At 43.1% G+C, this 24,726-nt stretch overlaps 1 protein-coding gene across 1 annotated transcript in view; it reads right to left on the bottom strand.

Annotated features, from left to right (window-relative positions):
• Positions 1–24,726, bottom strand: part of LOC124775110 (ATP-binding cassette sub-family C member 4-like) — a 365,777-nt gene that overhangs the window by 120,578 nt on the left and 220,473 nt on the right. The window contains exon 10 of the mRNA XM_047249941.1: positions 9,606–9,892. Within this exon, the coding sequence (XP_047105897.1) occupies positions 9,606–9,892 (287 nt within the window). The remainder of the gene's footprint in view (positions 1–9,605; positions 9,893–24,726) is intronic.

Below are 24,726 nucleotides of genomic sequence, written 5' to 3' on the forward strand. Positions count from 1 at the left end.
ATATGTGGTAGTGCAAATTTATCCGCTGTTCCACACACACTGCGAGCACACTTTAGAAAGTTGGTGAAATGACAGTAGACATGAAAAACACTAAAGACAAAATTTTCGTGTAACATACATGATATATGGATCACTATGGCGGCGAATAAGTAAACATACAAAGAGCATGAATCTTCAAATGCAAATATACTACACAAATTGTTCACATGTTTGTAAGACTTTTCCGGAGAAAGGAGGAAAGTAACAGAAATGTGTGTTACATAAGAACGGAATGAACAAACGATACTGAGAATGTAAGTTAAATGTAGGTAAAAAGATGAAGTGACTATTAATTCACAACAATACCTATAAATTATAAGTATAGAAGAGGGTCTAAAATCTGGGGTATAGACGAAAACAGCGGTTCACAAATTGAAAACATTCTCTGTATCATTTGTTGACTCTGTTTTATTTAACACATATTTCTGTTACTTTCCTCTTTGTGTACTTACATTTTGCAATCATAACGACCCCACATATGAGCATCTTTGCATTCTAAGAGGTATGCTCTTTGTATGTTTACTTCTTCGTCGCTATTGTGATCCATCTACCACGCATACTACAAAAATATTTGACTTGAGCGTTTATTATATCCACTGCCCTCTAACCAACTCTCTAAAATGTGTTCGCATTGTGTATAGAACAGAGGATAAATTTACACTAGGACGTCTATTCACGTTTACACTCTTGATAACTATGTTCCAGTATGTCAGAGTATGTATGTATGGTTCGTAGGTTACAACATCCCACGTATCTTCCAAATTTTTATTTTTCAACGTTTCTCAATTTTGTAATTACATGTGTTTTTTTGTGTCTGATTATTTTCAAAATGTATGAAAATGAGCGTGTGTCGAAACTGCAGTCGCAATAAATAATATTTTAACCTCCTAAAACAGAACTACTTCATTTAGAAAAGAGTCAGCTCTGTATTGCCTCGCCGGCCGCGGTGGTCTAGCGGTTCTAGGCGCTCAGTCCGGAACCGCGCGACCGCTACGGTCGCAGGTTCGAATCCTTCCTTGGGCATGGATGTGTGTGATGTCCTTAGGTTAGTTAGGTTTAAGTAGTTCTCAGTTCTATGGGACTGATGACCTCAGATGTTAAGTCCCATAGTGCTCAGAGCCATTTGAACCATTTTTGTCTTATGTCAGGGACCATTGTCAACTCTTTCAGGTGGTTCGTTGGTTGTTTAAATATAGAGCGCTGACCATCGAGGTCGTCAACACCGTCATCCGCTTTAGCGTGATCCACCTCAAAGACCCGCGCGGGTATCCCTGTTCATTTGTCTGAATTTCCGCAAGAATCAGCGGACCCGTAGCCTTCGTATGTTGACAGCTATTCTTGGAAGCGGAAGAGCGTGCCGACGCGCCAATAAATTGGCGGAGACGTGGCGCTGCATTGACCCATTGACTTTTGGGCTGTGGTCACCGATGTTCGCCCATACGTGCCACGCCTCGTGCCTATTTTTCCTGCCGCTCGCGGCTGCCGAGCAGTGTTGCAGCCTGAAGGAGCAGGATTCCGCCTAGACACAGAGGGAACCCCAGTCACGGTGTGGGCTGAACACTTTACAGTGCATGTCGACATCTCATCGCTTCTTGCCGTGGTCGTTCGTCACAAAGGGCTGCAACTGGTTCTCATTGATCTGTGCCTTCTTACAAATTATAACTAGCAGATCCACATTCCCACTGAAGCTGGAAAAACGAATAATCAAAACACTTGCGGAATATTTCTAGCCTCTCAACGTTCGAAGTGCCGCAATCAATGACGATATTTCCGGATTGCTAATTTTACATCATCATAATTTATATGTGACACATAACGGCCCAAGCCAAGGCTGTTCGTCCTCAGGCACTAACACATGCAAAGCGCTTATGTATTATTCTTGTAAAATAAACCGCAAAAAGCTGTTGTATCATCCTTTAGTAGTACTACCGGTTTCACAGCGTCAGAGTTGCATCTTCAGATGCATCCAGATAGAATAGTACATGGAGGAATTAAGAATTATAAAATTATAAAAACATAGAATGGCCAGAATCTAAGTAGAAGAATTAACGTGATATACAAAGGTCAAAAATGACTGAAGCAAATTTAAATTTAAGTGTAGACTTACTTATTTTCATGTTATTTACAGGCCAAAAATTGAGCACATTGGAAGTCCCAGTTAGGCTGTAATAATTCGTCAAAATAGTGACAAAAGACTGAAGTTAAAAGAGTTGGAATAAAGAAAACATCCTCACAAGGAGATCAGCTCTAAAAGGAACAATAAAACTGTAAAACCAGAAGAAGGGGCGGCTTACGGGTGAAACCCAAATTAAATATTAATTGTGATAAAAGACAGGGCGTAGTGAAAAGCGCCGTAAAGGTGCCGTTACAATGAATAAAGGAACAGTAAAAAGATGCAAGATGAGACGTGCAGGAACGAATTTGATGCATGTCTTTGAGAACCGTCATTGGCGGATGCTGGCAGAATACTGAGTGAATACGTGAGTAACAAGAAAGGAGGCAGGTGCAGCTTACCCGGAAGAGATGGACGGCGTGTGAAATGGTAAATAATCTGAATAACAGTTCTGGGATATGTCCTTAGAATGGACATGCAATGTTAAAAGAAAAGTGCAGTAAAATTAGAGTTGAAATATAACAAGAATCAATTAGTTACATTGTAAATCATTAAAATTAGAGAGTACAATTTAGTGCTTCAACTCTATGTAGTATAGATTCTGTATTACAGTCCCTAATTCGCACAGTCTAAATCTCTACCAATATATTTAAAGTACGACCTTTGGTCTGAAACTGTAAAATTTTTATTTGACAAATTACTGATGGTATGGTTTTGTTCTCGTAGACAGGTACTGAATGCTGATTTGTAATTTGTTAGATTTAAGTGCACTCGAAATCTGATCTCGAAACTGTACCTCTCTGTACCATGTATTGCATCGGGCAGTTGTCACAGCGAATACGATATACGAAAGTAACAGAAAATTTGGGAATCTTGGCGATCTCTGCATAAGTCCTACCTTATTGCGAATGAAAAAAGTAAGGTTATATATTTTCTTTTTAAAATAGAACCGATCTTATCAGAAACGTTGCCGGGTACGGAAATCTATGATAAATAGCCTCATCTTTATCTTTGTCAGTACCTGTCAGTCTGACTGAATGCCTATTGTGAGAGGGTGGCCCTAATTTTTTAAAATATTTTTATTGATGTTGTTGACAAAATCCGAATCTTATTCATTGCTGCAATCGATATACTGTATTGTGCGATACTCTTTTCGAAGGCAATTTTAGATAAGGGAACTAGATACATTCATTAAAGTAGATACCAGAATCCCAACATTTAGATGTACCTGAAAATGCAGCTTTAACGTTGTGAAACCGCTAGTACTATTAAAGGATCACACAACCACTGTTTGCCGTTTATTCTTAAAGAATGCTTACCTTCTGCTGTGGATACCCATATTATAAAGTTTGCACCTATGTATTAGTTACGTTACTACGACATTTAATCAGATTATCAGTAGTCAGTTGTCCTTGATGTATATCCCCTGGCTGCTGCGGTGATCGTGCCTTCATCCTCTTTTTGTAGCACCTGCCGAGCAGCATGCTTTTCTTCGTGAAACTTATACGAGTGAGAAATTCCCAGAGGCCCATTCATAGGCCATAAGTATCCCCCTCTTGATTTTTCTAGCTCCTGGCGGCACCGGGCTGTCTTAAAGTTATCAGATATCGCGCTTTTCAAGCACGTGTTGCTAATCTGAGGATGTTGTCTGTGACCGGAATCAAAGACATTACAATGTATTCTCAGATGTGGAGATAATACGTCCACAAAAACCAGTAGTCGTTCCTACTAAAGGTAAGGAAGCTTCCACAATGGCTGAGGTTGTGAAAGAGACGCAGCTGATTGCTGCCGTAGGCAGACAAAATACCCTTTCCACTTCATACGCATCAGCTGACGCTCATCACTGGTTCTTGTGGGTACATAAAAAAAGGATGGGCTGATAGAGGATGCTTTCTGATGTTAAGTAACGAAAACAGCTTTTTTCTGTTGCCTCCAGAACCGTAGTATACGCGACGTTGCGCGTGGGGACACACGAAAAACTCCATTTGATGCTAAGTTCAGCAGTCCGAATTTCCTGTATACAACCATGATAAATGACGATGTCAAATATTTGGTACATCGACCTGTTCCGTTTTAGTCCGCTTGTAAATGGCTGTAAGCCGAAATCAATGGCGGAATATACTGAATATCATACTGGCGAAAAGGATGTTGTTGTATGAATACAACGCGACTATGGACGAAGCCAAAGTAAAATTATCTTACGGGAAGATATTGATTACGTCTTATTAACAAATTTCATTACCATAAAGGAGAATTTCGCGTCTTCAATGAGTAGTGGAAGCTACTATGGACAAATTCTTCAATTACCGCTATTTTCAATTCCTGTGACCTATTTTAAGAGTTATTAAAGACTATACGTCGAGATACAGGTTGGGTGTAGTTAAACTTTCGCTGCTTGAGCCGGTGTAGACGGGAAACTCGATAGGCATGATGGTCGGACTGTGCGATGCAGGATTTGCATTGTTAGTAGTGCTAGTGTCACGACTTGCCGTTAGGCGGCGGTACTGGTATGGCGACATAGGGGTGAAACATGAGCATCAGGTAAATTACAGTTGCAGACAGTCAACTTTGGTCTGAGTCCGGACAAGGTGAGCAAGGCTTTACTCGTAAAGCTGTTTCATCAAAACAGCAGCAGTAGTATTGCTGCTCTTCGCAAGTATCGACGCATTAAAGGAATACGGAGGAGTCCTGTTTCCGCGCCGGGGTAAATAATGCCGTCTGAGTAGGGCCTCCCGTTGGGTAGACCGTTCACGGGGTGCAAGTCTTCCGATCTGACGCGCGTCGTGGCGGATGAGATGATGGTGATTAGGACAACACAATACCCAGTCCCTGAGCGGAGAAAATTTCCGACCCAGCCGGGAATCGAACCGGGGCCCTAAGGATTGACATTCTGTCGCGCTGACCACTCAGCTACCCGGGGCGGACCGCACCGGGGTTGAAGAATATGATACGGAAGTTCGAATTAACTGGCGATTCGGGAATTGGTCCTGGGTCAGTCTAATGGCCAACTGCGCCACAAATTGTTGAAGAAGTTACTGTTGCCGTCGCTGAGAATGCCGGAGGCAATATGCGATGGTCAAGCAGTGTACGGGCTGTCTCACAACAGCTGAACATTCCATGGTCCACCTTCCGAAAAGTGGTGCGAACAGAAGTGAAATACTGTCTCTAGTGTGGTTCCACATTGTCGTGGATGCAGATAGTCGTCACGTTGAGCAATCTTTGTACGCTGGAACGTAAACAAGGTATGCAATTATCAAATGTTTAAAATGTGTTTTCTGCATTGGTTTCTTCATTATTTCTCTTCCGCATGTCCTTACAAATGTTTCTACTAAAAACTGAGTCTCCTACAATCACAATCACTTGTTTTTTACGGGGTCCCTCTCAAGTAGTTAACCTCCCTGAATTATGAAGCACCATAAAAATATGCGGAACAGCGTCCAGAACCAACTAGCTGCTGTAATAAAATCTCTTTCTCAATAAAACAGTAATATTAAGAAGAATGCCGACCACTAAATACGTATTTACTTTTTACGAGATGTAGTTTCTGTTGACGGAATATTGTCCTGCATACAACAGAATTCTTTACGTATATACATAAATAATTCAGAAAATTTGGTTGAAATTATCTACTAAAACTTAAAACTGTTTTCAGATGTGAAGCAAATTTTCATTGTGACTGTGTACTGATTGGTTAAGCATTCATGGATGTGGTTGACCACACACAGTAAATTCAACAAGACGTATAATAATTTCCTCGAGCATGGCGTACTTTCAGTTAGTAAACTCATTTACTTGAGGACAGAGGGAAACATGGCTTTCCTTCCAAAATTAAAGGTAATTCAGAGATGTTAACTGCATTTATTCACATCAATATGGGACGAGAGGGTCACAAAAATGAAAGTATCTGGTATGTTTATTTTACGCTCCTAAATCTTAGAATTATGTGAGGCTGCTCATTCAATTTCGTAACATTATAAAAACCATGGCGAATAATTTAGTTACAGTCAGTTCATCATAAAGTGTAAACAAGCCAAGTTTTGTAACCAACTCGTTTCTAGAGAAACCTTGTAAGAACAAACCGAGCAAAATGAAAAATGTTTTAAATTTTTTATAGGAAACCTAAGATATTTTTTGAAATACTGCCTTGAGAAATGGAAGAGACCTTTCTTAATTTAGATGCAATATTTCTTACAGTGTCGTAGCAGACAACTGCTTTCAGGTGGTGGTGACCTCAGTGACCTAAGCTTCACACGCTGACTTCAGCTGATACGACTATTCTTGTTTCGGTTAGTCATACAAAGGGCATAACTGTCTTCTCGTCCGAACGGCTCGATATACCTCAATGTACTGGTTATTTGAAACATCTCTGCCAGCGGAAAAGCTGTCGAGAACCAGAGAATGGGGTAATCATGCACCCCGACGAGTGGTACATAAGCCTTTAGCGCAACTGCTGATCTCGCGCAGTGCAGAGCATCTGCTACGTATATCAGCCAGTCAACTGGAATGAAAACACACCAAGAGAAATCGCCGTAAGTGATACTATGTGAAATCGGAAAACACGTATACAATGTTCTTAAGTTCTGTGAAGTTGAGAAACCAAAAATGTCTATTATTCCGTTACAGAAAACTTGTGAGGTGAACTACTACAAATTACATTAAATGGATGCAGCAAGCATTTATTCTGGATCTCATGGATAAATGCCCAGTTTTGCTTGCCAAATTTCCCTATCATACAAGTCAAGGAAATGAAGCGCTTAGTCTTACTTCCTCTGGCTGAGAGAAAAATAATACCTCCGTGGCAGAAGAGACGAAGAATCGAGAGTTACCACAGCAAACAACGCGAAGTCTGAGCACATTGTGGACACGATTTTTATAACATGAAAAATTTTCGTGTTCTGCGTTTTTCCCCTTACTCTTTCGAACTTATATCAATTAAATTGATTTTGAACACGGTTAAACAGAAATTACAGAAAAATTATCAATAATATTGCGTTGAAAACTTTGAATGGACTCGCACAAAACGGCGTAAAAGAAGTACCTGTAGACGACTGGTACAACGCGTGCATACCCACGGAATCCACTGAAAAGTGGCTTCGTGGTACTTCCATGCAATAGAAACTTGAAAAGTGGTAAGTTAAGCTGGACTTGTGAGCAGGGCCAAGGAAACTGACCACGACACCGACGTTATCTCACGGAGAAAATCATGTGTACACATACAACAACAACAGTCTTTTGATACAGTTGATGAAACAACAATCAAAGAGTTAAGATTCGCTACGGCATTTACGACCTGTAACATACTCAGTATGAAGCATAAAATTGATTAATACGTATCGTCTCACGTCTTGCATATGAGCGTTATGTAGGCTTACATTCGTATTCCCAGCGGCAGCTATGTTTTGAAATGAAACAGGCTGCCGTCCCGCGTACATAAGGAGTGGTGCGAATTCCAACAAAAACTACCACCCTCGCTGGCTAGAACTGAAGTTTTATGTCTGACATGTATCAAGCGCACGCATCGTTACTCCTGTCGCTCACAGATTTTGTTCTCTTCCGGAGGCGCCCTAAGAGCGCGTAACTGAAGAGTCTGAGAACAGGTCCTTGCTAGCGTGGTGGTGGATCCGTGTTTACTGACAAGTGATTACCAAGGTGTACGACGTGCTACCCAAAATTTCCGAGAATACAGCCACAAAAAGTAGAATAGTTACGTCTTAAATTCTACCGCCATCTTCAAAGAAGTTCCCTCGCTAGCTTCCAGGAGTTTTCCCCATCGTTGGAAGTAGTGCTGGAAGTCTGCTGAGTGAATCAAACTCAAAATTAGTTCTACGCAGTCAAAAGCCGCACTTTCAACTTCAGTTTCATTTTCGAGAAATCTCAAGGGGCCATATCAGGCGAGTATACAGCCCACATGGAGGAAATTCAAGAATTTCCTTATGGGGAATTACATGAAAGTAAAAAAAAAAAAGAAGACATTAGCATTGACCTGATGTTGCTGCTTGTCACGCAATTTCTGCGCCGCAGAGAGGGTGGTGTCATCCACCACCAATATTGCTGTTTTGTTTCAAGGACGTAATCGTGCAGGCGTAAATCATCGGTAGTTATGTTCGTGGACCGTATATCTGGATCATCTAGAATTGTTGTTTGCAGTTCAGTGTACATCTGAACGCGATGATCCCGCTGGTCGGCGTTCAAAACACGAGGAACGACCTCAGCTACAATTCGTCTCATATTCAATTGATCAGTTATAATTCATTGACATGGCCCATATGAAATTCCAACGATTTCACAAACATATTCGATTGTCTGTCATCTGTTCTTGTGCGTCCGTTTAACACTTTCATCATCGTTTTCGTAGTTGTGCATAATGACGGTGTGTCCAAATGTCTGACTCCTTGTCATCTTTTAAACTATTACACCACTCAAATCTCTCGGACGTATTGCGTACACACAGACAGAAGCACTCGTTTCTACACGCTAGCAGAACAATCAGCAGCTTCGTCCTTAAAGTATAGAGGAGCATGGGTACGAATTTAAAGTGGAGCAGGAAAGGCAGATGTCAGATTCATTGGAAGAATCGTCAGGAAATGTTGTCCATCAAAAAAGAATGTAGCTTTTAAAGCCCTCGTTCGACTCGTACTTGAATACTGTTCGTCCATAAGGGATCCGTACCAGACGGAATTGATAGAGAAAAAGAGGAGATCCAAAGAGGAGCAGCACATTTCGATACCACGGGGTCCCGGGTTCGATTCCCTGCAGGGTTGGGGATTTTCTCTGCCCGGAGACTGGTTGTTTATGTTGTCCTCATCATTTCATCATCATCATTATTCGTGACAGTGGCTAGATTGGACTGCGAAAAAAAAATTGGTCTGTGACAGAATTGAGAATTTGTACGGGCGCTGATGACCGCGCAGTTGAGCGCACCTCAAACCAAACATCATCATCATCAAACATTTCGATATAGGTTCACTTAGTAAGGACGAAAGCAACACGGATATGCTCAGCCAACTCCAGTGGCAGAGGCTACAAAAGAGGCGCTCTCCATCATGATGTGATTTACTGTTAAAGTTCCGAGTGCATAGTTCTTGGAACTGTCAACAAATGTAACGCTTTCTCCTACTTACATCTCGGGGAAAGGCGATGAAGATATAATTAGAGAGATTCGAACCCACAAAAAGGCTTACCGGCAATTGTTCTTCCCGCTGACTATTCGTGACTGGAACAAGAAAGGGATGAAGTTACAAAGGAACAGAAGTACTCTCCGCCACCCACCGGAAAATGGTTTTCGGAATATAGACGAAGATATAGACATAACAGACTAGAGGCACGAGCGGCTGACGTTTGTACCGCTGACTTTTGGGTGCAATACTCGGATTCTCGGAACTTCTGTGTAGCACCTCGCAAGAGGGAAGCTTTGCAGCGGCGAGTGTTTGGATGTAGCAGCGGCCGGCGTTACCTGGCGAGGTTGATGCGGGCGCGCTGCCCTCCGCTGAGGGTGGCGCCCTTCTGGCCCACGACGGTGTGGTCGCCGCGCGGCAGCAGCTGGAAGTCCCTCTCGAGCGCGCATGCGCGCACCACCTTGCGGTACCACTCGTGCTGGTAGGGCCGGCCCAGCAGGATGTTGTTGCGCACGGTGCCCGCGAACACCCACGGCTCCTGGCTCGCGTAAGCCACGCGGCCGCCCACAGACACGTGGCCCTCCGACGTCTGCAGCTCACCCAGAAGCGCCTGAAGCACCGAGCTCTGCCCAACACAAAAACAAACATTGCCGTCGCCTAAGAAAATCACGATGATACCATCCAGTATGTTCACCCCCTTAACTGCTGTTGAACAAGCAAATTTTCTTCAGTGTCTCAAACAAAATCCTCAAAAGAGCTGCACTAAAAACAACCAAGTGTTGGAAAACTAATTAAAAACTAATTTTTCGGGTTCTGTACCTCAGTCGGTAAAAGCGGAACCCTGATACTCTTACAGCATCAATTTATTGCCTGTCTGACTGTCGCTCTATCCGATTGCCAGAAACCCATTTTCTCAGGAATTGGTTGACGTATCAAGTTGAAATTTCTGTCATATATTATGGTGTATAAGATTGAAGCTTCTAAGTTAGTGCAGCCAAAGATAAGGCCATTTATGTAAGATATTTTGATACTCGCAAAGTCACTCATAATTCCCACTGACCTAGAATCGAGAAATTTGCCAAGTAGTAAGATTTCACACTACAACTAAAAGGAAAAAGTCCGAAAATTGTTTATCTGTAATTTTTTGTCATTTGTTATCCGACTGTCAGTCTGTCCGCCTTTTAAGGCGTCTTTTTCTCAGGAACAGGTAGACGTATCAAACTGAAATTTATGTCACATACTAAGGTGTACAGTCCTTTGGCGGTGTAACAAATGTAAGCTTCTATAGTAAGTCAATGAAATCGAAAGACTTGGCCATTTATGTCAAATAATTTGATACTTGCAAACTCACTCATAGGGTACTGAAGTTTACAAGGACAGATTAAAGTGTTGTTTTTTTCCAATGCGGTGTTAGAAATGGTTCAAATGGCTCTGAGCACTATGGGACTCAACTGCTGTGGTCATAAGTCCCCTAGAACTTAGAACTACTTAAACCTAACTAACCTAAGGACATCACTCACATCCATGCCCGAGGCAGGATTCGAACCTGCGACCGTAGCGGTTGTACGGTTCCAGACTGTAGCGCCTTTAACCGCTCGACCACTCCGGCCGGCGGTGTTAGAAAGTGGAACGGTAGAAAAAGAGTGTGTGGTTCGGGGAATCCTGTGCTGGGCGCTTACGTGTGAAGTGCAGCGCAGTCATTTATATGTAGATGTAGATATCGTGGTACACGGAATCGACTAGAATAGTGTAACTTGAGTTATAGAAGTAGTGACCTACTGAAAGGACTTGACATGGCATTAAAATGAAATTAAAACTTTTCTTTGTTATGACTCTTCTCCGTAACTTTTCTCGCAGCATTTTCTATTTCAGAGTAGGTGACCGTGGTTGGACAAGTGGAAGCCGCAAAGCGGTTGATTGGAGTAGTCTAGCACAATGAAATGAATTCGGGGATACCGATAACTGCTGGATTTAATAACTGCATCTAGGAAGGGACACATACAGTATCGCAGATCATGCCAAGTCTGATGGTTCAAATAAACCCCCGTGCATATCGTCTTCTCAAGTATCTGTTAAAACTAAACGTAGTTGCTATTTTTGCATCTTTACTGAGTCGCCGTAGCAGACCTAAGTGAGCACCATCAGCTAGTGAACAATGTCGAAGCCACCGAATTACTGAGCAAACCACCATTGACAGCGGGTCAACATGGCTCTACACATCGATTCAATGTATCCCTTTGCATCTTCGGTGTAACTAAATTTTGTTAGTAATTCTTATCTTTCTAGTTTTCTCAGCGAAAAAAAGTCGGACGGGTTAACGCCTGTAGTTTGTGATGTGTACTCAGCACTGTTCCCCATCATGGTGGATGCTTCATCCAAGGAACCCTGGTACTTCGGATAGTTGCGCGACGGAACACCGCCGACCGCTGTGACCGAGCGGTTCTAGGCCCTTCAGTCCGGAACCGCGCTGCTGCTAAGGTCGGAGTTTCAAATCCTGTCTCGGGCATGGCTCTGTGTGATGTCTTTAGGTTAGTTAGGCCTAAGTAGTTCTAGGTCTAGGGGACTGATGACCTCAGATGTTAAGCCCCATAGTGCTTAGAGTCATTTGAACCATTTGACGGAACACCATCTTTCCGTAAATAAACATACGTCTCAAAAATGGTTCAAATGGCTCTAAGCACTGTGGGACTTAACATCTGAGGTCAGCAGTCCCCTAGACTTGGAACTACTTAAACCTAACTAACCTAAGGACATCACACACATCCATGCCTGACGCAGGATTCGAGCCTGCGACCGTAGCAGCTGCGCGGTTTCGGACTGAAGCGCCTAGAAGCGCTCGGCCACAGCAGCCGGCCAAAGATACGCCTGACCATTTAAAATACCATCAAAGAAAAGTGGATGAATGAAACCACGCCATGACAGATCATATGAGACATTAACTTCTGGCAGAATTATTTCCTGTGCACTTAAACAGGTCGATTTGTAGGAGTCACACAACTTCAGCAGTTTATGCTGCTGTTCACTTTTAATTGCATCTTGACAATCCGGACAGAATAACGAACCATTACTTTAGGCCGCAAGCCTTTGAGCAGGGCCGTTCTGTGGTGGTCTTGGAATGTACAGTTTCCACTTGGTAACCTTTCACAAACCGCTGAACGCTAGATCGACTTGCCCTACTTTCGCTTGCACACTGATTCCCAGTGGGCGTATAAAGTGTTGCACCAACGCTGTCTCGTAGAGTGCATGTTTCACACATCTAAGGCGATCACAATAACTCAACTCGACAGTGTACATTACGTATAAATTCAAATCAAGCACAAGACTGTACATCACTTGTGTTTGATTGTAGGATAACCGGGAGGTAGAGGGTCTGAACCTTGTGATTCTTCCGTCAAGTTGCTAGCGAAACGTGCAGACGTAACCGGTCTCCTCTAGTCTATTCTGGTCTTGCCTGACTAGACTGTTTCTGCGAAGCAAACGCGAGTCATAGCGAACGGATAGCAGCTACTGGCACTCTCGACGAAGTTAGGGGTTCTTCCTGAATCCTTCTTCCTTCCTTCTTTCGATAAATGATAACAGTTTCCAGCAAGAAATCAGTTTCATGTTCGCTACTGAAATCTAAGTTAGAGCTACCGACTGCATACCACATATTCCCGTTGTTTGCATGAAAACTGTGTAAGGGAATGATGACAATGAAAATTTCTGTCGGACCTAGACTGGAACCCGAATTTCCCAATTTATGCGAGCGGTCGCCTTAAACGCATTGGCTATTCGTGTGCGATTCACGGCCAGATACAAACTTCCGTATGTCGTCGTTCCTGAGGCATAACCTGTATTATGTAATTCCCGTACTGGGGAGGACATTATAATTGCTTGCATGTCCGAAGGAACATTGCATCGTTGTTCTCAACAACACAGGCACTGCAATATCGTATTCCCGTAGCTTGTTTGCTACAGGTTTGCGCAGGATTCTCTTGATATCCCGACAAACACGCTTTTGGCTACATCGTGTTGATCACCACACAGTCACTTGTCGACCGACAACAAACTGTCTATTCAGATCACTCTTAGTACGTCTAAGAATACAGTTCTGGTTCAGCAGGAAGAATCAACATTCCCGGGATGCGTTACACAGCATCACACCGGCAGAAGCCAGGTGAGATAGCATGGTCCGTAACTGTGTGCTTCAAATTGCGTGAACTATCAGTAGGGTCCATCACATCACGAAAATTACACAAGCTAAAGTGATACCTTACGTTAACGGATAACTGAATGCGAGTTTCAACAGAAATTGCTGGTCCATTTACTGCTTATGAATCGTGAGTGGGATTACGTAATTGGCGTCTTGGTTGTGAAGCTCTTCTAGTAGCCAATAAAATTACCTCTGGACTTTAATAGAAAGTATTTAGAAGGTAATCGCTTAGACATTCATTCGAAGTTTTTTTTTTAAATTTCAGTAGATATAGAAGGCCCTATATTAACGCTTGGCAGCCTTACGTACTACTGACATTTGAATATGTAAAGCCTGTTTTACTGCTTCTTACACACAGTCATGGGACAAGGGCAAAATTTCATTTATTTATAGCGACACATTTATGATGATACATTTTTTCAAACAGCTGTGCGTTACACTTGGAAGCCATTTCATAAATCACATATGGATTATCTGATTGCAATTATGAAGTTACATAAACTTTATATTCACGGAAAGTGATAGAACCATATTTAGATTTTGTTTCAAATGTGATGATGCTGCAGAAGTTACAATTTATAGATGTAGAATGTAGTAGAATAAACAGACTACTAACAGTGCAAAGCTCTAATGAAGGCGATGGATCTTGCCCTTTCTCAAAGTTCAGGCCGTGCTGAATTTTCAAAACTCTCCTCATCGAATACACAATTGCCCAGTGCGTAGTTACGAAGTTCCTACTTACGTATGGCAGCAAAATACCAATGGCAGTTTTCGATCTGTTGTCTTTTGTCCGCAGCTCGTGGTCGTGCGGTAGCGTTCTCGCTTCCCACGTCCGGGTTCCCTGGTTCGATTCCCAGCGGGGTCAGGGATTTTCTCTGCCTCGCGATGACTGGGTGTTGTGTGCTGTCCTTAGGTTAGTTAGGTTTAAGTAGTTCTAAGTTCTAGGGGACTGATAACCATAGATGTTAAGTCCCATAGTGCTCAGAGCCGTTTGAACCATTTGTTGTCTTTTCTGCATACAATTTATACCAGTTCACCTATTATGACGAGTGGGGTCATGATAACATTTCATTACAGCAGGCTTCCATATGTTGCGACCTTCGTCACTAATTCTTAATAATTTATGACTAAAAGAAGTCCCTCGACTGTACCGTTTTCAGGTCTCAATTCCCGATATTAGTTTCGCAGCGAAAGATCCATCACCAGGGTTTTCATCATTCACATGAGGTTTTCCGTCATGAACTGGCGAAGCAGTCGAACATGCATACTGTGAGAATCTAATTCACTGGTCTCTCAAGGCGAAATTCCTCAAGATTGCTTTTTATCGTACACACATCGTCACAAAAAATAAGTAAACGCTGAACATAAACACTGTTGCCGGCTGCTGTGGGCGAGCGGCTCTAGGCGCTTCAGTCCGGAACCGCGCTGCTACTATGGTCGCAGGTTCGAATCCTGCCTCGGGCATTGATGTGTGTGATGTCCTTAGGTTAGGTTGAAGTAGTTCTAAGTCTAGGGGACTGAGGACCTCAGATGTTAAGTCCCATAGTGCTTAGAGCCATTTGAATTAGAAATGCTGTTTATAAGTCTGCAGTATGCATATAATCCGACTGGATAAAAAAACCTGAATCCCCCCTCCAGAAGCAAACAAACAAAATTATCTCCACAAACATAACACGCTTTCTGCCGCGTCACGCAAACAGACATACCAATACCGCAACAAAATGGTTCAAATGGCTCTGAGCACTATGGGACTCAACTGCTGAGGTCATTAGTCCCCTAGAACTTAGAACTAGTTAAACCTAACTAACCTAAGGACATCACAAACATCCATGCCCGAGGCAGGATTCGAACCTGCGACCGTAGCGGTCTTGCGGTTCCAGACTGCAGCGCCTTTAACCGCACGGCCACTTCGGCCGGCAGTACCGCAACAGTCCGAATGAAGACGGAATGGATAATGGGCTGCTAGGAAGTGTACCTAAAACCACCTGTTGTGATATCTCAAAGCTATTTAGCTACTCATAGCGAAATTAATATGAGTTACCTCCAATCCCACTGATTAACATGCGGGGTGTACTTCTGAGGTGACAAAAATCAAGGGATAGCAGTATGCACGTATACAAATGGTGGTAGAATCATGTTCACAAGGTATAAAAGGGCAGTGCATTGGCGGAGCTGTTATTTGTACCCAGGTGAATCATGTAGAAAGGTTTCCGCCGTTATTATGGCCACACGACGGTGATTAAAAAACTTTGACTTCGCAGTTGGACGCGTGCAGCAGTTAGACGCATGGGACATTCCATTTCGGAACTCGTTAGGGAATTCAATATTCCAAGATCCACAGCGTCAAGAGTGTGTCGCGAATACCAAATCTGAGGCATTGCCTCTCACCACGGTCAATGCAGTGACCCAAGGCCTTCACTTAAACGACCGAGAGTAGAAGCGTTTGTGTGGAGTCGTCAGAAACAACAGACAAGGAACGCTGCGTGAAATAATCGCAGAAATCTACGTGTGATGTACGACAAACGTATCCGTTAGGACAGTGCGGCGAAATTTTGTGTTAATGGACTATGGCAACAGATGACAGACGGCGACAGCGCCTGCAACGTCTCTCCTGGGTTAGTGAGCATTTCGGCTGGACTCCAGACCACTGTAAATCCGTGGCCTGGTCAGATGAGTTCCGATTTCAGTTGGTAAGAGCTGATACTAGGGTTCGAGTGTGGCGCAAATGTATTCGACGCATTAGAAGACGGATATGGGGACGTGCGTTCGAGTGGATTCTGAAACAATTACTTATCGTGTCAGAGGTTTATTCAGAAACTCAGAAGTATGAAATAGAATTACTCCACAGTTCGTATCTGATCCGACTGGACCAAAACAAGCAACGTGAACCGCTTTTCCATTTCTAATCACCTCGGAGTCGACGGGATGTTACGCCATAGCATTCCTTCTGTCCTTTCCTTCTACGAATACAAATTATTTACATGGAGAAAACTACTGAGAACACGATGAGGAAGATACAAGACGTTATTTCACTGATGGAGCCTGATATTACCTTCAAGCAGTGATGATAAAACAAATTTATCTCCTGTTAAGGACGACATAAACTTTTGAATTATTATAGTAAATCCATTAATAACTTAACAAAATACTGTAAGACAATGATGTATGGCAGTCTCAGTTACTTCGGTCGTTTTCGTGGTTACCATCATGGCTGCGATGAGGATCAGTAATTTCGAGAACGATTTACCACCAGAAGGAAGTTCTTATTCATTGGTCTGAAGATGACCACAGTAGTGGTCGAAACCGGTCACCGTAATAAATAAATTGTGATCAAGACTGTTTCTGATAGTAAAATCTCGAGAGAAATACAACTATTATCAGAGAACACCTGCTGCTTGACAAAGGAGACAAATACAGAAGATTCCAGATTCGTAGGAGCGCTGCAAAAAGCAGATAACACAGTTGATGGTACATTATTAGATCGCTCGTGGTTCGGTGGCTAATTTTGCATAAAGCTCCACTCTGTCTTCTATTGCCCACCTGACGCCGTACCCTAGGTGGTCTATTTTATGGGCATGGAGTAACAGTCATTAGTACCGTCATTAAACAACACAGCATTTGCCTTCTTCCTGTCACGTATGATCGCCCTATAACAGACGAGGCCTTCTGCAGAGCGGGTTTTTTCCGTTCCGCTTACTGTTTACTCCCTGTCAACATTCACCCGCAAAGTCCAATTGAGGGGGTCAAATGCCTTCGCCCCACTTGGCAATAACGCCGCCACGCACGGACGACCACTCGGCGTTATTTATACGACGGCATCCCTTATTTCTGCAGCACAATTAAAACCGGATTGATCCTGTCTCAATAACAAGCGTACTTTTACAGTTTGCGCGGGTGAAACTAGATTGTTCCTGTTCGCTTGCTCGGCTCCACTGCCTCGTAATTATTACCCTTCTCGTTAACGGCTGAGCTATTGGGAACATCTGGCGGCACCGCAGTATTACTTGCAATTTGCTGTTTGTCCGTGGGACGGTGACAATGCTGGCTGTCTTATCTTCTCCAACAGAGTGAGCCTGTAACTATTATGGTTCCAAGACTTGGCAATATCACCAACGAGCACGCATACGAAAATTCATGCGTAGGAGAACAGCGGCACCTAGAGGCCTTCTTCAATTTTTTTTAGCATTTTTCTGTTTTTCTACAAACGCTCACACTACAGCTTCATTATTAACGAAGCAGAAATGTATGAGTGATACTGTTTTTTAATTTTCTTCTCAGTTTATATCCTCTCACGCACTAGTTAAAATTTACGATGAGTACTATGGAAGTGTCAGTTTCTAATTCTCCATTGAAAATATGCCTTTAGCAAATGTACCGGAATTGCTATTGAAGGACCAGCTTATTTCGACAAAATAGTTTTCGAGCCTTTTCAGGCTTATCTTCGGATATGACATAATTATTTCCATAGCGCGATGCTGCGTCACTGTGGGTGGTACTATTATTCACATTCACCTTGTAACCTCCATTTTCAAACTTTTCTAGTACACATTAACTGCTGGTGGATACGTAGTGACAGTGTTTGCAGTGAACAGTGGCCATAAGGCACTGAAAATGGAAGCGAGAACCGCTTATACGTAGCGACATACAGGTTATCGACAAAAATATGGAAACGCCAAAACACAACACATTACCGAAACTAATACGGTGTAGGAAGCCCGTTGACATTCAGAACAGCTTCCAGTCGTCTCGGAATGGATAAATACCAGTCCTATATGGTCTTCGAGGGAATCTTGCACCATTCTCCTGCACAATAGTAGCAAGTTCAGATGAAGGTGGATAGCGATCACGTACCCTTCTCTCCAAATTAGGCCACAAAGGCTCAATAATATTGAGATGTGGGGGCTCCGGTGGCCAGGGGACATGCAAAAATTCACCCTCCTGTTTTCACAAAATCAGTCCTGGACGACGTGATGTCTGAACACGAGCCCTGTCCTCTTAAAACGCAGCATCACCATAGGGGAACAATCATTGTACCATGGCATGAACCTGATTAGCAGTAATGTGACCTTGCAGAGTAACGATGGAGCCCATGAAATAACACGATATGGATGCCCAAATCATCACCGAACCCCCGCCATGTTTCACTCCTGGGACGCAAACGCCGGAAGTTGGAAACAGTGGGAAACAAGACTCATCCGACCAAATGACTTCCTTCCATTCCTCCACAGTGCAGGTTTTATGGCTTCGGCACCACGTTTTCGTGTTACGGATATTTGCATCAGTGATGAGCGGTTCTGGAATTCTAGCTCGTCGTGCAGTTTCCTTCTTGTGGATCTCCCTTCGAACTGTTTTGGTGGTGACAGGGCTCGCGACTGCGACATTCAGTTTTGCAGAGACTTTTGCAGCTGCCGACGACTTATTTTTCATCACAACCCTCTTCAGTGGCCGTCTGTCACGATCACTCAACGCACAGTTTCGTTCACATTGTGAACTAGCAGGTGATGTTTTTCCACTTTCCCTGTAGGCGGAGCCTCTTAAAGTACTAAACACTTCGGCCACCTTGATTACTAAAGCAATCGCTATACAAGCCCCAACAAACTACCCACGTTCAAATTCATGTAGCTCCCATATACTGCACTCACAACGACATAGAACACTTTTCTGACCAGGACTGACACTAGTAATGTATTGAGAACATTACACAAGTGCCGTTCGTGGTCAAATACAACAACGCAACCTGCAGGCATCTGCCTTTTGTTCAAGCATGCATTTTTCGCCGTGTTTCCACATTTTTGTCCAACCTCTGTAGGTGTGATTAGGTGGAGGAGAGGGTGGCATATAGCTTCAGTGGAGTAATTCCACCAAAGCTAATAAAGGACCACCACGCACCTTATTTCTTGACACTTTCTTGAGAAAGAATTTTCACGCAGATGAGGTATCACAGTTGAAGAGCGAGATTAAAACACTTCTATACGGGTAACTTGTTTTATGTGAAGGATCATGCTTTCATTAATATACTAATATTAATTAAGTAAAACATGAATAAAAAAATGCATCGATTCGAAGTAGTTTCCAAATACTTTGTCCCCTCAGAATTCCAGTTTTGTAGTTAACTAATCAAATACAATTTTTTTGTTCACATGTTAACCACATTCTTTTCAATTTTTTTGTTTAGAATTTTTGTAGTGATTTTCATTTTTGTATGTTTTTATCCCTTCCATCCCCCACGTCAGTCCTGTTAAATCACTACGTTATTAACCTGAACCGTATGGAGACAAAACTGGAACTTTGAGGATCATCGAACTGTATATTGATAAACAGATTGTTCCCTAAAACGGGTCTTCAGTGTCTTTCAATGTGCGTGAATGAACATTTTATTCAAAAGCATTTCGTAATTCTGACGTATGGCTTGACTGAACACATAATAATGAAGTCACAAGCCACCATAATAGCGCATCAGCTGAAGGTGGGCATTTTCAGTGAGTTTCAGCAGTTCTAGTAGGGCGATTCGAGCGACAGGTTTTACAGCTTCACAAGACACTGTGTATATTCACTTCTGGGTCAAATTACGTTGGCAACACTGACGACCGCCGTATTGAAGGGCAGTAGACACGTTTTTGTTTTGTGCTCGAGGCTAAAACAAGCTAACAATCAAATCATGCAAAGTTTATATTTGTTTTTTAAGCCTTAAGGTCGCCAAACATCAAATCAAGCCGAAACCTATAATTCTGAACGAAATGACATCTACAAAAATAAGTAAGAACACTAGTGGTTTGGGTTTGAGAAATTACTGTTACATACAGAAAAATCCTCGCTCGCATCATTAAAGCATTCCACGTATTAAGAGCATTATAGCACAGAAGTATTTATAGGAAGCTTTGAGAGAGGACAAGTTACTCTCACTCATTTTTCGTACACAGAAAATTATTAAAGATTTTGTTACAATTTCACGCACCTTGAGCGAGACTCTAGTTAACGGCCTGAGCAGACGTTGATGAAGCCTGGTAGGGCGCTAAAAGCATGAGGTATTTTTATGGTTCTTAGCTCGTAGAAATGGCATGTTGAGAGTTGAAAGCAATTGGCGGCCTGCCCATCCAACAGTAAATCTTGCCGGACAGGTCCACAGCCGTACAGGGCAGACAGGGCAGCCCCTTGTTGAGACAGGTCTCCAACAGAACAATGCCGTCATCCCTGCCATGGCGCCAGCCAAAGCTTGGGCTGTGGGCGACAGTCCAAAGTAACGCGTCTACACAGTGGAGCCGTAAACCAGGCATTGTGTGCAGAGCCATACGTAATAAAAATTCACGAGTTTTCGTGTTTGCCGATACTGCAAATAGGCCTGTGAACCACTTCCATTGGCCCCCTTGGTTGTATAAGAAACTCCTCTGTCTGAGAAACGTTTAGAGATAGAATCTTTATTACACCTCATAGCTAGGACTAACAAGCTCCAAGGCACAGGCGATTTAGATAAATATATTTAAGACTGTATCTGTTCACTTGTTGCATTGGAAAGCAACACGACTTCAGAGAAAATTATCTTCCCCCTCTGCGAAAAGTTAAAAAAAAGCCAGTAACTGTCGGTTTCTTTTCTCTCCAGAGATGCAGGTTTCTTAAATCTTGCCCTGGTTTCACATGAATTTATGCTGTCGTGTGGGAGGGGAGATTTAGCGCCTCTAGAGCCCTGTGATTGGCTTAATATAGGGTGAAGGCAGTGTCGTTTGTGCACTTTGTAGGAAAACGCTTTTTTTTCTGGAGAGGTGCGAGGCAATCGGGTGTGTGACTTTGGTCTGGTAAGCACTTCTGGTCAAAGCTCTGGAATGTGTGGTTGGTACTTGGGACCAGTCCTGAGACTTATTTCACTTGCGAGTAGTTTAGACTAGGGAGCCTGTGGTGAAGTTCTCACTGTACCAACAGTGTGACTTCAAACGTTTTGGACTGCCCGTTTGCCGAGGGCACAATTATTCGGTTTTGGTTTACCAGTCTTGACGTTTGGTATCCTTGCGTGCTCTGTCGTATAAGAGAGCAAAATTGGTCCTTGGTATGACCAGTGAACGGATGTGTCACACACTGAAATCTACTGTGATTTCAGGGCTCTGGTAGAGAGTGAATTGCGATCCGTCTGCCTGACCGCTAGACCGTGAGATTTTTGCATTTCTTTAGTGGCCGCGATCGATTCACTGGTGCCGCCACCACGTCTCACCTCCGCCGCACACATCTCGCAAGCTGCAATTTACATCGCCGCACGAAGCAAACAGGGGAACATACTGCCGCACCGGCATTGCCAGGGCGTACAGATCTCAATCGCCACTCGCTCTCCGCTGCACATATATAGAAAAACTTTCGTAGATTTGATCAATCAAATCTGCTCAAATCGTCTTTGCCAACCCAGGATCCTTGTCCAGTGTAGTCTTAAACCAGCTGTTAGTTGTTTATGGTGTTCAATCAATAACTTGTTTAGCATAATTTATGTCTGTTTTCATAGAAAAAAAATAAATGTTGTTTGAACACTAAAATTATGGCAACACAATGAATCATTTAAGCAGTCCCCCCAGGGTACCTTTCAGCTTCTATGCTATTATAAACCACCTTCGAAAAATTCTTTTTAGTACCTAGTTGTATGAAGTCCAATAAATCTATAGTCCTCTGGTTCGGACCCTGTCGCTAAACCATTAGCAGAACGCAAGTTCATGCATCGCAGAAGAGCTACAAGATCATAAGCAATTCAAGCAAAGGAGGATTTTATGAATGCAAGGGTAGATTTCTAATCTGAGTTGCTATAAATGGCTACTTTTAATCCTAAATGAGCAGAATAAATACCTCATTCCAGTGACAACCTTATGATAGCATTATATACTTTTTCAGACGAGAACCGTCACTTGGTATCTGCACCGATGGAAAATGCGCAACACCAAGGAAAAGTTGTGCGCCATAAACGAAAGTTGGTAATCGTGTTTCTACATCTGGAAAAATATGCCTCTTCAAATATCACGCCACTCGCAAAAGAGTGGCGCTAGTAACACCACTACGAGGATGCAAATCACGGCCGGTTGGTGTGGCCGGGCGGTTCTAGGCACTTCAGCCCGGAACCGCGCTGCTGCTACGGTCGCAGGTTCGAATTCTGCCTCGGGCATGGATGTGTGTGATGTCCTTAGGTTAGTTAGGTTTAACTAGTTCTAAGTTCTAGGGGACTGATGACCTCGCATGTTAAGTCTCATATTGCTCAGAGCCATTTGAACCATTTGATTTGCAAATCAGGTTTGCTTTAAATACACGCTGTGACGGTTGTGAGTGTTAGCTGCCTTTGAGATTGGACGTGGTGAGTTGATGTTAGTCGAGAATTCCTTAAAGGCGACAAAGGCGCCATTATCAACACGTCATTGAGTTTTAGCGAGGTCGTGTAACAGGGCTACGAGAAGCTGCATGTTCCTCCTCCGATGAAGCAGAAAGATTTGGCAGGACTGTAGCCACTGTACATGATTGTTGGCAGCGTTGGTCACGGAAATGTACGGTCGCAAGACGACCAGACTTCGGACTGCCACGTGGCACCAACAATCGTTTCCGACGTATGGCTCTGGCACATCGTACTGCATGTGCTGCAGCAGTTCGAGCGCCAGTTGGCTCCACAGTGACACAACAAACTGTTACAAATACGTTACTTTAAGAACAGGTCCGAGCCAGACGCCCTGTAGCGTCCGTTCCATTGATCCCGAACCATCACCATTTGCGACTTCAGTGGCGTAAGGTGAGAGCTCACTGGAGGGCAGGGTGGAGGTCTGTTGTGTTTTCTGATGGAAGCTGGTTCGGCCTCGGTGCCAGGTTAGAAGGAGACCAGCTGAGGGCCTGCAAAAACCCTTTCTGTGTGCTAGACACACTGGACCTACACCTGGAGTTATGGTGTGGGGTGCGATTTCGTATGACAGCAGGGGCACTCTCGTGATTATCCCACGCACCCTGATTGCAAATCTGTACGTAGACCTTGTGATTCGACTTGTTGTGCTTCCATTCATTAACAGCATTCCAGGGATGTTTTCCAACAGGATAACGCTCCCACACATATCGCTGTTGTAACCCAACATGCTCTACAGAGCGTCGACATGTTGCCTTGGCCTGCTTGATCACCAGATCTGTCTCCAGTCGAGCACGTATGGGATATCATCGGACAACAACCCTAGCGTCGTCCACACCCAGCATTAACCGTCCCTGTATGGACCGACCGACTGCAACAGGCATGGAACTCCATCCCACAAACTCACATCCGACACCTGCACAACACAATGCATGCCCGTCTGCATGCTTGCATTCAACATTTTGGCGGTTACACCGATTATTAATGTACCAGCATTTCACATTTGCACTGGCTTATCTCGCGCTTACATTAGCCAATGATCTTGCAATGTTAATCACTTAAATACGTTATCTAGACAAAAGTAATCCAGAAATTTCATTACTCTACATTAATTACTTTTTGGTGTTGCGATTTTTTCCATCAGTTTCTTTACACTGAAACTGTCGACATTTTTTCCTAGTTGTGATTCACCGTTAGTTTCCTAAATGCGTTCACTGTAATGTGAGCCCTATGGCAATATGTCAAATAAAATAAGAACAGTAAATCCGTGAAATCGCTTAAACCATGTATAATAACCTCGAATGTAAAGCGTAGCTCTTCTTGTGTGATCCTGAAGACATTCATGTAAATGAGGGGTGAGCACCGCAAGAACTTCTTGGTCATATATTGTCTTTCAAATCAGTAAGAAACGAACACAACAAAACTACGATGGCTTTGTTTCCATTTACAACCACAAATATGACTTATTAGAACTCTGGGAAATGGAACGGCTAACACTGCAGACTAGATACTGTACTTGCCAAGAAACACGCTATCGCATATCACGGATGACGAGGAGGATCATGTGCCGGAAAATGTGTGGCTGGAGGTACAGAACAATAAGGTGTATCATATTCATTCAACTACTATCCCATGGGGAGCATTGTTCCAGTTACCCAGGCCGAGTGACAAGTCGCATTAATACAGATGTGGAAGAAAGACCCATCAGCGTGTAGTGCTTGTGGCATATTAGCTTTAAAACGCAACATCTTAATTAACCATTTAAAATCTTCCCAGACAACTGTTGTGGACTTTCCCTTTATACTAATTAACAACGAGATAAGTCCGAGTATTGTTTTTGTACTTGCTGTGTTTTTGGGAGGACCACTATACAGATGGCAAAGTACGATATTTTAATGTCTCTCAATTGTTTTCCTTTGTC

Source organism: Schistocerca piceifrons, chromosome 2 (genome assembly GCF_021461385.2).
Source record: "Schistocerca piceifrons isolate TAMUIC-IGC-003096 chromosome 2, iqSchPice1.1, whole genome shotgun sequence".
NCBI lineage: Eukaryota > Metazoa > Arthropoda > Insecta > Orthoptera > Acrididae > Schistocerca > Schistocerca piceifrons.